Source organism: Pelophylax lessonae (genome assembly GCF_965119305.1).
Source record: "Pelophylax lessonae genome assembly, chromosome: 6".
Classification (NCBI taxonomy): domain Eukaryota; kingdom Metazoa; phylum Chordata; class Amphibia; order Anura; family Ranidae; genus Pelophylax; species Pelophylax lessonae.
In genome coordinates, this window is record NC_138773.1 from 282,400,468 (window position 1) to 282,415,224 (window position 14,757).

The following is a 14,757-nucleotide window of genomic DNA, read 5'->3' on the forward strand; positions in this document are numbered from 1 at the left end:
CGACTCCGACTACGCAACGTTTTTCTAATCTTCTATTGTGCAATTTTAGTGAGCCTGTGCGAATTGTAGCCTCGGTTTCCTGTTCTTAGCCAACAGCAAGGGCACCTAGTGTGGTCTTCTGCTGCTGTAGTCCATCTGCTTTAGGTTTTGATGTTTTGTGTGGTCAGCGATGGTACTCTGCATACCTTGGTTGTAATGAGTGGTTATTTGAGTTACTGTTGCCTATCATCTCCAACCATACTGTCTATTCTCTTCTGATATCAAGGCATTTTCCTCCATGCATCTGCCGCTCACTGGATATTTTCTCTTTTTCTGACCATTCTCTGTAAACCCGAGAGATGGTTGTGTGTGAAAATCCCAGTAGATCAGCAAATTTTGAAATACTCAGACCAGCCAGTCGGGCAACAACCACCATGCCAAGTTCAAAGTCACTTAAGTCCCCTTTATGATGCTTGGTTTGAACATCACAAAGTCGTCTTCACCACATCTAGATGCCTAAATGCACATTGCGTTGCTGCCATGTGATTGGTTGATTAGCAATTTACGTTACACAGCAATTAAACAGGGGTACCTACTAAAGAGGCCAGTGAGTGTATACACAACGTTTGCTACTTAACAACTTCCTATTCCTGCCAAGACCACCAAATCAGATTAAGAGCCGGTTCACATTGAGGCGATCCGACTTTGGGGGGCGACCTGTGAAGTCGTGTGCACCGCGACTTCGGCGCTACTTGCAGAGACTTCACATAATGGAAGTCTACGCAAGTCGCTCCCAGGTCGCCCCAAAGTAGTACAGGACCCTTTTTCTAAGTCGGAGCGACTTGTGTCGCTCCCATTAGAACGGGTCCTGTACTACTCAATGGACCGCGACATACCGCGACTTGTCAGGCTGACAAGTCGCGCTAGTCTGAATGGGCTCTTAAACTTCTAGACAAGTAATGTAGCAAACTCTTACAACTGACATTGTGACATTTTAAAGCAAAACGACCAAAACATTGCCAAAATGGTTAGGGTTGCTGCAATGCCTGGATGGAGATTGAAGCCTAAGCAGGTAAATTCCCCATTTACACTTCATAGCTTCATTTTCAGTTTACAAGTGGGGTCATTCTAATATACAATGGTCTTTCGAAAGCAGATTACACCTAAAGTGAACCTATGCTTTGTCTATGCATGGCAAAGCGACAGGTTCACTTCAATCCCTATCAGCACATTAAACTTCCCTTACTTCGCTGCCACTGTATCCAGCTGCCAGGAGCAGGAGATTATGCCCTGTGTAAACTAAGATCTGCTCAATTTGCAGCTTACGAGGGGTTATAGGAACTCCCTATGTGACAGCGCTGGTGCCTGCAATGACCCCAAAGAGACATGCTCCTCCATACCCAAAACACCAGCTATTCTTTTTCTATCAGCAGCTGATGGAAGCTTTTTTTTTTTTTACAGTGCTGTCATGTGATGGTGTTGTGGGGAAAAGAACAGGTCATGTACAAGTATCTTTTCAAATACATTGAAAGCAACTGTACTGCTGTGTGTCACCCAATATACAACCTGCAGTACTATAGAAGAGTGTGTAAAATGTCTGTTTAGATATCATCGGTAAATATGGGTAAAACATTGAAAATAAGAAAACTAAACCTCCATATAGCCTGCCTTCAGTGGCGTTAGCAGCAGTTGGTACACAACAAAGCTAGCAGATCATCAACCAGAAATGTTCAGATAAAAACCTCACTTCCTATTCCTACATCATAGAAAGCTGTATGAGTGTGAGCCATAAAGATTAACGCCCATCTCCCTGTAAAAAATCTATCTAATCACTATTTTAGAATAGGATCCAGAGGAGGAAGTGATGTCATTGCAATGGTAATGGTGGGGGCCAGCCAACGCGGGAACATTGTGCTGGATTGGCAGTCCCCCCCCACACCTGAAAATGACCGCAACATGGGACTGGAATGGGGGACTTGGTTGAACATAACTCGCCTCACCAGGTAAGAACAGAAGAAAAACCTGTAGGTTGGGATCAAATTTTGCCCCGGAGTGGGGCTTTAACCATATACAAAATTGTGCAAAATGTTAAACATTTATAAATCTCCTATTTTAACCCACACAAAGCGTAATTCAAATACCCACACAAAATATGGGTATATGAATATTACGTGTTTAATAAGGATAGCAGCCCCCAGCAATACTTTTAAGCTACATTCACACTTGCGAATGTATCCCGTGTGCGATCAGCTGCGAGAACCCCAGCGGAGATTCCTGCGAACAGCTGTGAGTAGGCAGCCAGCTCTTGCAGCTAATCGTGCCCACTCACATGTAACTGCTCAAGCAGCGATCAGTCCTGAATGCAGGCAGTCCACATCCAGGGCTGATCATTTGCATGTGATCCCCGCTTGAGTGGGCAGGACAGCTTAAGCTACAAGAAATGGCCCAATTACACTGTACAGTCCACAGTGCCCGGGTGACTGAGGCCTAAACTGCAAGTCACAGCACCTGAAGAATGCAGGATTTTTGTTTTCCAAGCAAATCTCAACACCATGCACTGGTATGGTCAGGCCCTGTTGAAAACCATGTATTTCTTCCTTCCTCTCCAAGCCTCAGCAAAACTTGGCAAAACTGGGCTACTTAAATCCTATTAGCAACTAAGAAAACTATAGCTCGTGCCAGGAAGAAGCAATTCACTCCATTCAGAGGTGGGACAGAGGATTGATTACTTCTTCATTAATGAAAAACTAACAGTTTCTCAAAGTATGGAACCCATGGACTCAATATGCTCACCACTCACTTTCTGCAGACAGTTTAAAAATTCCTATATCCTCCAGTGCTATTGAGAGGGACGAACCAAGAAATTCAGACACTACACTCCTCTACCTGTTGTAAACCCCCTTTTTTTTTTTTTTATTTTCTTTTTGACCCTGCAAGAGAAACACATGAGCTAGTATGCATCGCATACTAGCTCATTATGAAATATTTACCTTAGAACGAGCCCCCGCCGTGCCGCCCGCTTAGCTGGATGACGGGCGACATGTCCAGTCGCCCGTCTTCCGGGATCGCGGCATCCGTCCATCTGATTGGCCGGAGCAGCGGTGACGTCACTCCCGCGCACGCGCGTGGGAGCCGTCAGTCACGGCATGGGGCTCTGTAGAAACGGCACCAGCGGCCGTTCCTTCAGAGCGCATGCGCCAGTGACGTCACTGGATGCATCCAAGGTAAATATCTCCTAAACGGTACATGTTTAGGAGATATTTACAGTACCTATAGGTAAGCCTTATTATAGGCTTACCTATTGGTACAAGTGTCAGAGGAGAGTTTACTTCCTCTTTAAATAAAGCACCCACACAAGGACCACTAGAGAAAAGCACATGTGCTTCATCTCCTCTATTCCCAATTTTCTCTATTCCCAATTTTTAAAACCTATATAGCTTTACATGCTGGGGTTATTGGTATGTACTCAATGCAAACCTACCTTGGACAATGTGTAATGTATTAAAACTTCTATTCACCAATGTACTACATTATGTCCACACTCTATGCCTTTATGCTGTACTTTTGCAGAATGTTTGGACGATGCATTTGCTCATTTCTAAAGGAGGACCACTATTAGGTTCTTTCCAGTTAAACCCTGAGCATCCTATCTACCCTTCTAAAAAGTGCATTATAAATAAAAAAAACCTCCACATTAAAGTAAACTGAAATTTCAGTGATTAGTACCAGATAACAGACTGTGCCTAGTTCTTTTAGAGCCGATAATCACAGATGCAAAATGTTCCCTGTGCTGATGACTGCTTTGTCATCTGTCATCCGTGTAATCATTAACTCAGATAAATTTACAGTGTGATTTTCACATTTATTACCACACACTGCAGCCTTGAAATTCTTGTGTGACCTAGGTTATACACAGAGGAGCTTGCCACCTTTATCCTACTCAGCATAAAACTCCTTCTCTGTGGGCACAAATTAAACCCATGTGAGCAGCACCACGCATATTAAAACCGATTCCTTCTCTTGGCTGCAGCTGCGGATCAGTTCTGTGGCTACTGCTGCTCTGAGTTTCATTGCTACTTAACCAAACCAGGGAAATCTGTATTATTTTCTGCAGGTTTTAAAGGTCAGTGTTGGCTGCGTTTCCCAGGTGCAGCCCAACCTTGGAAAACCATTACGTAATGGGTTTGCAGGGCCATGTTACATCTCACTGGAAAAAGATAAAAAATAGTAACTCAGGGATTGCAGCAGCACTACTTTAGACATATTTGTGGCGTGGCGACAGGAAAGGGGTTTTCTGCTGAGTGGGCTAAAGGTGGAAATCCCTTTACAGAATTTTAATCCTACAAGCAGAACAGACAGATTTCTTCGGCTCTAAGCAGTTCAAATCTGATACATACCTGTGTTGGGACCAGCACCGGAGGATAAGCAAGCTTATGATGTCTATACATCCAGAAGGAGAAAAGGATGATCACGGCTAAACCCATGATGGGTACCAAGGAGTAAAGTAAGGTATTGAACAGAGGAGGCTTTGGGGGGACTGGGAGAGAAGTGGCTGCAAGATGAAGAGAAAACAAGATGAAAACAAGGCACTGCAATCATTGTCCATTTTAAATTGCATTATACATTAAAAGTAAGTAAAATAGACCCACACTATAAATGCCCTCTTATGCAAAAAACAACAAAAGTGAGGACAGGGCATCCACTAAAGCACACAGGGCAGGACTGCACAGTGCTACTTCTAAAAGCCTCTGGATAAATAGAAAGATATTTAATCTACTGGATTTACTTTTTAGACCCATTTATGATCATGGCACACTCCAGCTATACAAGTCTATTAGTGCCAAGAATAATGCGCTTTAATCCATAGCAACTAATAAACTCTGCTATTAATTGTATTTCAAACTCTTAGGGAAACAGATTGGCAATTGGCTGCTTAAAGTAGTAACCCCAGTAACTCTGGTGGCAATGCTGCACAATGTAGGATCCCCATTAAAGTTAAGAGAATACGTACGCTGGGTGATAGGCTCAGGAAAGTGGAAGAATCGCTCATTACACGTACTGCCTTCACAGCAACAGAAGAAGACATCAGGGTTCTCCTTCCGCTCCACACATTCACTCCTGAAAACAAGGAAAAAAACATTGGTCAATTTAAAAAGAAAAGAAAATCTTTAATAACTTCTCATAATATATAGGTATCCAAAAACATGAAAAATTTTGAATTGCCGCTCTTAAGAGATGTTTTTGAAACGTTTTGTGGAAGAAAATACAGTAGTGATCCACAGGATGTAAACCACTCAAAGGGTCACTAAAAGCTAGAAGACAAACCCATGGATCCCAGAAGCTAGGTTGACAATGCCTGAAGAAATTACAGACAGTTTCTTCTTCAAGCTGGACTCACACTTATGTGTTGCAGTAGCCCACATAGATGTTGTGCACTGTGGTGTCATTCATTCTTAATGGTACCCCAATACAACTGTGCTGAAGCATCCAACATCAAGAAGTAGGTTCACAATATCATCATGACCTAGACAGAGGAAGGCATGGTTGACGTGTTTCACAAACTGCTTCGCTTAGTAATGACCTGGTTATGACCAAGCAAAGCAATTCGGGAAACACGTCAACCGTGCCTTCCTCTGTCTAGGTCATGATGTTATTGTGAACAGATTTCTTGATGTTGGATGTTTTTATGGAACACTTTTCTTTGCATCTTGAAGTGCGGTTACCTTACCGTTCTCTTTTTTGTATTACATTGTCAGACCACGGACTGGACCAGCACCTGATCATCAGAGGATTACTTTCACCTGGAGCTGTGTTGTCCTTTCCCTTTCCTGCAATTTTCAACGGAGATGAAGCACCCTGCTGCACATTGTAACACTACCATGAGTTGTGCTGTGCTGTGCTGTTTTGCTAAAAGTGGTGCTTGTCCTTTTTTTTGGTGCATTGGCGGGCCATTCATTTGAATGAGCATCCTTAACGCAACGCACATTATAACAGGACAGGTGTGCATTCAGACACAAGGTGCATGGCCAGGAACTGAACTCTTAAGTTTTGCCCAAAAAATAGGCAGACAGCAAAGGACTTTCACCAGTATTGCCTGCGGCTTCCCTGAAGCTTGGTGGACATCTAATCCTTCATATCTCACATCTGCCGCTGGGGATGCAGAAATTTACTGTAGTAGCCTGTGCTACATATAGTGACTGCTGGTCTCCCCTTGACTTCTGTATACTGAACACTGGGGTTGTGGTTGGGAGCGTCACCCACTCAGCCACTCAGGTAACATCTACTTTTCAATGGGTACAATATGCTCTCTGAACAAGGCTGAGATGCGGAGATGCTGGCATCTGTCCTCTGCTTCATCCAATGAGAGAACACTATGCATTCACTGAACACATTTACAGACGTTCTCTAAATGTAGTCGCTAGAACTGCAGCCAGAAAAGGTCAGCGTTGACATATGTCACTACTAGAGTGAATTTTTTGCATCCTCAGTGTGACAAGATATTATATATGAATATGATTAGATGTAACCAAGTCAGACCAATGCAAGTTAAAAGAAATTACCGAAGTTTAGCTTTAAAGTGGAGTTCCACCCTATTTTTATACTTACCTCCATCTTCTCGCTCCGGGTCACCTGAAAAAGAAATGGATAATCGCATATTTTTTTTTTTTTTACTTACCTCGTAGCGAAGAAAATATACTTACCTTACTTCCTTCTTCCTCCTTCCTCGGCCGCGGCCCGTCGTCACTTCCTGGCTCTGCAATGATTCCTGGGAGCTGGACGTCATAGCTCCCAGGAATCATTGCGCCTGCACCGGCCCCGACGTCAGTTCCGGGTCGCGAGCGTCATCCCCTTCTAAACAGCTTCTGGGCATGCCCAGAAGCTGTGGAGGGGTGACGCGCGCGACCCGGAAGTGACGTCGGGGCCGGCGCAGAGCATCGTGGGACCACAGAAGGCGGAAGAAGACGCCGAAGAGGACGCGCTGGCTTCAAGCTGCCCACATCTGAGATGGCAGCGCTGGACAAGACGTTTGCAAGGTAAGTATTTCGTCTTGCAGGTAAGTGCAACCCGGGACAGATCAGAGGCTAGCCATTGTGGAATGCACTAGCCCTGACTGTCCCGGGGGTATTAAAAAAAAAAAATACAAATCCAGGGTGGAACTCCGCTTTAAGAAACATGAATGAAAGATGTAGGAGCCTCCTGATTTCTTGTAATTTAGGAGACAATATTAAGTTATTGCTATGAACCATCCCCCTCCCCTCAGCTGAGTGGTAAATATCCAGCTATCAGCCTGCAATTCTAGTTACCATGCCATCCTCCTTCTGTTAGCTTTTCAAGGACAGGAAACTAAAAGAACTACAAAATAAAGAAAAGTTGTATGTTGGAAAAAAAAAATAAAATAAAGCTTTTTCCAGAGTTTTGAAAGTTATGGTACTTTGGGAGTATGGTATTAGAGATTATATATATATATATATATATATATATATATATATATATATATATATATATATATATATATATATATAACCGCTGAATTTTTATTCCTTACTCAAAAATGACTGTTAGAGCACCCCTCCCTTTGGAGAAGCAAGATGGCGCCTCCAGAGAGAGACTCCACTCAAAAGAGAAGGCTGTCATATCCTGGAAGAAAATCTTAGATACATAGATACTCCAATCGCTAGCTTATACGTATTATATATGACTATTTCCTGTAATGGATTTTCCTCAGTCTTTAGAAGGACAAAAGAGGAACAATTAAAATAGAAAAAACTTTTTGACTGAACTGTCTGTCAGCTTGGTTCATTCTTTGCGCGCAAACGACATTAGGAAGGAGCAGATATATATATATTTTCGGACTGTTCTGGTCCAAATCTAAAACACCATCTCTGAGCTTACTATACCAACCTCTTCTACATGATACAATCACTAACTAGATTACACTATGGAACGTTTAATGTTACTGATGTAAAATGACAACTGTCACACCTGACCTATCCATACTGCAATGCCATGGGAACAGGCAAATAATAGGAGCACAGCCCCATAACAGGTCTTACAATACTTCATAAACTGACATTTTCAGATTTGATTAATTTTTTTTTACCAAAATTATGTGGCAGAATACATACTGGTCTAAAACTGATGAAAAAAAATTAGATTAATATAAATATATATATATATATATATAATATGTATACACACTTTTTTTTTATTAGGAATGTTTTATAGCAGAAAGTAAAAAAAAAAAAAAAAAAATTATATATATATATATATATATATATATATATATATATATATATATATATATATATATATATATATATATATATATATATATATATATATATAATAATATGTATATTTTTTTCCAGAATTGACACTTTTTTGTTTATTGCGCAAAAATTCAAAACCAGAGGTGATCAAACACCACCAAAAGAAAGCTCTATTTGTGAGAAAAAAAAAGGACACATTTTATTTGGGTTAACAGATCTAAAGAACAACCAACACAAACAGTATACTGTACTACTTTCCCACTAGCAACTAATAGCCAACAGTGATTTAATTAACTTGAGACAATTAGCTAGCCACCTGGACACTCAGGAGGTCTCATTCCAGCAGACTTGTCGGCATCAAGCTCATGAAGTACAATACACATTATTACAAGTGTAAACACGTCCTTTAGCAGATAAAAGGTGAGGTAATTCACACAATTAATGTGTGGAAGACAGGTGGTTGAGCTGATTTTAGCATAGGCTACGAGTCTGTGTGGAGCAGTCCCCATTGGTAATAGGCCCTAACAGGGACCCCAGGCCCAGAGTCCGTGTCTTAGGGAGACATGGACTTGAATCCAAAAGTAAAATTACTCCAAGGGTCCCCTCAGCATACACCTCACAAAGAGTAGTGCTCCCTTAAATGCCAGGGCCCATATAGTCTGTAGGCAAGATGCTAGCCTGCATTCCCCTCCAAAAGCCTCTGTCCCGGGTGAGTCTATCACACACACCCTACAAGAAATCTGTACAACTACATAAAAAGTATAGTAGTTTTCAACTATCTTCCAGCATTGTAAGGCAGGCCATAGATACGATATTTGCAGGAGAGAAAAAAATTGCTGGATTCCATCAACATAGCCAGGGTTGATGGGGGAATCCCTCCCATGAAGCTATTGTGTTCTCCTGACAGGTGCATGGGGAGTCATCCCTGCTGGGAGACTACAGAGTATGGCTAGCGGCTACAGCCGCCGCCAATAATCACATCATAAAAATCTGACATGCTCGTTGTACACAAGTTAATCGATAAAACTTGGGTACAATCAGCCTGCGCATACATGGCCAGCTTAACAAACAAGTTTGGCTAAAAGGGACCCAATAGAGTATTTATAAGCATTTAAATAAAAAAAAAAATCAAATGCAAATATATCACTAAACCCCAAAATAGAATTTCATTGAGATTTCAAGTGATAACAAAAATCAGTAAACAATGGTGTTTAGTGGGCCTAAATAATGAAAAACCAAATCATTACAAATCTCAAAAACCAATAATTACAAATCTCAACAGACAGTCCTATCTCGGGCCTACTTTTCAAGAAAGCCTGAGAGAAACACTAGCTGCTCTGTTGCCCTCCTTTCTAAGGGTTCCATTCACATCTGAGAATTTGTGCTTCCTGTGCCATGCATGGTTAATGGCACCCCAAATGGGACAAACAGACACGCAGTTTTGCACTCAACAAAACATGCGAAGCTCAAAGCCCAAAATTGTGCAGGTGCTTCTTTGGTGCGTTTGTCACACGTAGGGCAGCCCATTCAAATGCGTATTTATACGACAGTAAAAACCTAGCCTAACATGCTGGTTGTACCTGGCTGCCTCTGAAGAAGCATATAAGCATGGTTAGAAGCTAAGAGATGACCTATTCAAAAGTGGAGGCCAGTATTACCGGCCCATGTTTCTGCACAGGCTTCCGTTAAGCAGTCAGCAAGGATGAGCTACCATACACATCAACAAAGTTATTTATCGTATCATTGGGCTTTGGGCTGTGTCAGTGGGCTTACTTTTGATCAGTTAAGGAGGCTTCCAAGATCACTCAGAATTTACCAACAGGTTCATCAGACCCCCAGTTTACCTCCTTTGGAAGTGTATTTGATGTGTTTTATTCTGCTTTTGCATTCTCTTTGACTTGTATGGGGAGAAAAGCAATTCTGATATGAACAAAAGCCGTTTGACATTGGGCCCATAGCCGCTATCAGGAACCTTTAAGGCGCACTCTGGCTACCTGACGTCTGACATTTATTGGTTTACATACAATAAAAAAGGTTATAACACACGGTCCAACACAAAAGTGTACAAAACACAGTCAATGTGCCTTAAAAATTCAACTGACCCTTCTTAATGGGTTACCGTCAATAAAAGTGCCTCTTATACTTTTTATCTACTAAGTGCTGCAGCAATGGTCAACACTTACCAGAGTCTTCTTGATCCAACGCTGTGCCTGTCTGCACAAGCGATGGTCTCTTTCAACGGTCTCACAGGACAGACAGAGCACCGGGAGCCATTGGCTCCTACTGCTAGAAGTAAAATCTTGTGAGGTGGGAGCAGAGGGCATGGATGAGCCGCACTATGCCTATGGACACACACAGTGCAGCTTGGGAGTGCACCAGCACATGTACCCCTATAGCACACGGCTTGCTATGGAGTCACATGGAGAGGGGGAGAAGCGGACAGTGCCTGCGGGGGGACCCCAGGAGGAGGAGGAAAGGGACTGCTCTGTGCAATACCCTTGGGTTAAAAAAGGAGCCTTTATCACTTTAACCCTTGCTGCAACACTTGGCTAGTTAAAGAAAATAAAAAAGCATATTTCTAACTTTCTGCAGCTTGTGTCACAGTAATATAGCAAAGGAAAAACGGCCAGGTTAAATCATGTTCACTCATACAGACTTCAGTGATATTTTTAATGTTGGAATATTTTATGCACAATGACACTTTCTTTCTATGATGACCATGTGGGAAGCCAAGTGTGGATGGGCATTTTTAAATGTTTTCTGCCTAAAACCATTAATCATGAACGCCAGTCAGTCTCTTTCTCCCCAATGTATGCCAGTGCTGCATCTTGGCCTAGGCCAACAAGGCCCAGGCCTAGGGTGGCACTTTTCAGGGGGGCAGCAAAAAAGCTGCACCCTGCACAAAAAAAAAAGCCTCCTCCCGGTTCCTGCAAGAAAAGGGTCTCCGCCGGCTTGCGCTACACTTTTAATATAGTGCCAGTCTTATGGGGTGAATTGGGCCAGAGGGCAGAGTCCAGGAGGCAAATCAGTCTGCCACCCCCATAAAGCGGTCAGTGATGAGGCTGCACTGATGGGCAGTAATGAGGCGGCACGGATAACGCTGCACAGATGGGCACTGATGAGGCTGAACGTGTGGGAACTGATGAGGCTACACTGATGGGCACTGATAGACTTGTGGTCTGTGATTCACAGATGACAGGGCGGGTCATAAACAGTAAAGGGCATGGCCTTTACAGGAAGGGGTGGGTCATATGTAAATTAGGGGGAGCACAAGTTTAGTCAGGCCTAGGGCAGCACAAAACCTAAATACACCACTGATGTATGCACTACAGGGAGGGGGGGGGGGGATCTTACTCTGATGCCTGCTGGGCGGTCACATGATCAGCGAGGAGAACTAAGGTATGAAGAAGAATTTTAAAAAAAACAGCATACACTGTATATTACATGTTATCCTAGCAGAGGGGCTGGCAGCGATTTTGAGCAGTAATTTTTTATACTGCTTGGAATGGTGCTAGGAGGGGAGGGGAGGGGCTGTTCACACACAGGAGCTGACAGGCTGGGAGGGGGGAGAAGGACAGAGGAGAGAGCATATGACCGAGACACGTAAACTGACCACGGTGTCAGGGATCAGCAGCCATGATAAATAGTGGTCAGGTTTCAGGAGGAGTGCAGAACCAGGCAGGTTTAGCCAGGTAATTCAGGTGATAGAAGGGGCCAAATCACACACCAAAAGCACTGTGCTGGAGAATATGCTTTAACCACTTATGGACTGGAAGGTTTTACCCCATTAATGATGAGGCCATTTTTTGTGATATGGCACTGCGTTACTTTAACTGACAATTGCTCGGTCGTGCAACGATGTACCCAAATAAAATTGATGTCTTTTTTTCCCCCACAAATAGAGCTTTCTTTTGGTGGTATTTGATCACCTCTGAGTTTTATTTTTTGAGCTATAATGAAAAAAACAAACATTCTCAATAAAAAAAAAATAGTTTTCATCATTTTAGGTCAATATGCATTCTGCTACATATTTTTGGTTAAAAAAAAAAAAAAAAAAAAAAAAAAACACAATAAGTGATTGGTATGCGCAAAATTTATCACGTCTACAAACTAGGGAAAATATTTAGGTCATCTTTATTTTTTTTTACTAGTAATGGCGGTATTTTGTGAGACTGCGACAGACAGATCAGACACCTGATATTTTTGTCACTTTTGGGGGGACCAGTGACACTACTACTGTATTCAGTGCTAAAGATTTGTAGAGAAGGGATTAACACCAGGGTTTAATGTGTTCCTAGGGGTGTTTTCTAACTGTGGTGGGGGGGGGGGGGGGGCTTGCTTAATGAACACAGAGACCTGTGTTCCTAAATAGGAAGAACACAGGATCCCTGTGTATCACTGGCAGATCATCGGTCTGCCGCGTTTACTACAACGGCAGACCATCGTTCTGTTTCCATGGGAAGCGATCGCCCAGCAGATATTGCTGCCACCGGACCCGGACACCGGACCCGCTGATAGGCTCCCACTGTGGCCAATAGGCACGCGCGCGCCACCATCAGCTGTCCCACGAAGCGAAGTACTGGTACGTCGTTTCGTGGCACAGAGTTGAACTGCCACAGGAAAACTGTGGTGTCTGGTCGACAAGAGCTTAAAAAGGAACAGAATCTCTCCTCTTTTTTTTGATGCATGAGATTGTAGGGGTCTGTTATTAGGGGTATGCCATATCAGTTCAAAGTCCCGGGCACTGCACAAAGAGGTTCCTGGGACAATGGGAACTCCATTATTGAGATCACATCAGAGCATTTAAGAGATACATACAAGAAACTACTGGCTGATTCGTTTTTTAGCATTTGCCAAAAATGACTTTCGACAGACAGAGCAGCCAGCACTGGACATTTTCTTACTTGTCATAGCAGTTGATGTCATCCAACCAACAGCCTTGCTTAAGTATTTCTATAGATCCGGAGGTATTCTTCCACGTGGCAAAACAATGTCTCCTCTTGTCATGGTCTCCCAGGCAGCGCTCAATACCGCTGTGATTCGTTTTGTCCTTTTCCCAACTGGTGTTATAATAGATACATTCCTGGGTTTCCGACCTCCCCAGTATGGCTCCTGTGTACAAAAGATAAAAACACAATGTGTTTAGATAAATAATACCAGGAGAGTTGAAAAGATAACATAAAAATGTTAAAGTTTGTGCAAATTTCTTAATATCTTTATTCCTCTTCTTTTTTTGAAGGTTATGACGGTTCAAGAAATACAAAGAGTAAATACACGGCTCACAAAAATTAAAGGAACACTTTTTTAATCAGAGTATAGCATAAAGTCAAGTAAACTCCTGGGATATTGATCTGGTCAGTTAAGTGGCAGAGGGGGTTGTTAATCAGTTTCAGCTACTAGATGGGCAACAATGAGACAACCTCCAAAACAGAAATGGTTTTACAGGTGGAGGCCACTGACATTTTTTTCCCCTACTCCTCTTTTCTGACTGTTTTTCACTAGTTTTGCATTTGGCTAGGGTCAGAGTCACTACTGGTAGCATGAGGTGATACCTGGACCCTATAGAGGGTGCACAGGCAGTACACCTCCTCCAGAATGGCAGATCAATACATACCATTGTCAGAAGGCTTGCTGTGTCTCCCAGCACAGTCTTAAGATCATGGGGGAGATTCCAGGAGACAGACAGTTCCTCTAGGAGAGCTGAACAGGACCGTAGAAGGTCCTTAACCCATCAGCAGGACCGGTATCTGCTCCTTTGTCCATGGAGGAACAGGATGAGCACTGCCAGAGCCCTTCAAAATGACCTCCAGCAGGCCATTGGTGTGAAGGTCTCTCACCAAAACAGACTATAAGGGTGCCATGAGGGCCAGACCTCCTCCAGTGGGCCCTGTGCTCACTGCCCAACACCGCGGAGCTCGATTTGCATTTGCCAGTGAACACCAGAATTGGCAGGTCAGACCACTGCCACCATGAGCTTTTCACAGATTAGAGCAGGTTCAACCTGAGCACATGTGACAGATGTGAAAGGATCTGGAGAAGCCGTAGAGAACATTATGCTGCCTATAACATCGTTCAGCATGACCGGTTTGGTGATGGTCTGGGGAGGCAAATCCATGGAGACACACACAGACCTCTACAGACTAGTAAAAGGCACCCTGACTGCCATTAGGTATTGTGAGAAAATCCTTAGACCCATTGTTAGAACCTAGGCTGGTGCTGTGGGTTCTGGGTTCCTCCTGGTGCACGACAACGCCCGGCCTTATGTGCCAAGAGTATTCAGCCAGTTCCTGGAGGATGAAGGATTTGATACCATTGAATGCCCCCCCCCCCCCCCCACGCTCTCGCCTGACCTAAATCCAATAGAACACCTCTGGGACATTAGGTTTCGGTCCATCTGACGCCGCCAGGTTGCACCTCAGTCTGTGTAGCCCTGGTCTAGATCTGGGAGGAAATACCCCAGAGCACCATCCGTCGTCTCATTAGGAACATGCCCCGATGTTGTCAGGCA

At 43.3% G+C, this 14,757-nt stretch overlaps 1 protein-coding gene across 2 annotated transcripts in view; it reads right to left on the minus strand.

Annotated features, from left to right (window-relative positions):
- Positions 1-14,757, minus strand: part of ACVR2A (activin A receptor type 2A) — a 99,836-nt gene that overhangs the window by 21,827 nt on the left and 63,252 nt on the right. The window contains exons 2-4 of one of the 2 annotated variants that reach the window (XM_082260342.1): positions 13,154-13,361; positions 4,991-5,097; positions 4,377-4,531 (exon numbers count right to left, since the gene is read on the minus strand). In XM_082260342.1, the coding sequence (XP_082116468.1) occupies positions 4,377-4,531; positions 4,991-5,097; positions 13,154-13,361 (470 nt within the window). Of the gene's footprint in view, positions 1-4,376; positions 4,532-4,990; positions 5,098-13,153; positions 13,362-14,757 lie in introns of those variants that run through there. The other variant, XM_082260341.1, reaches the window with a different exon arrangement.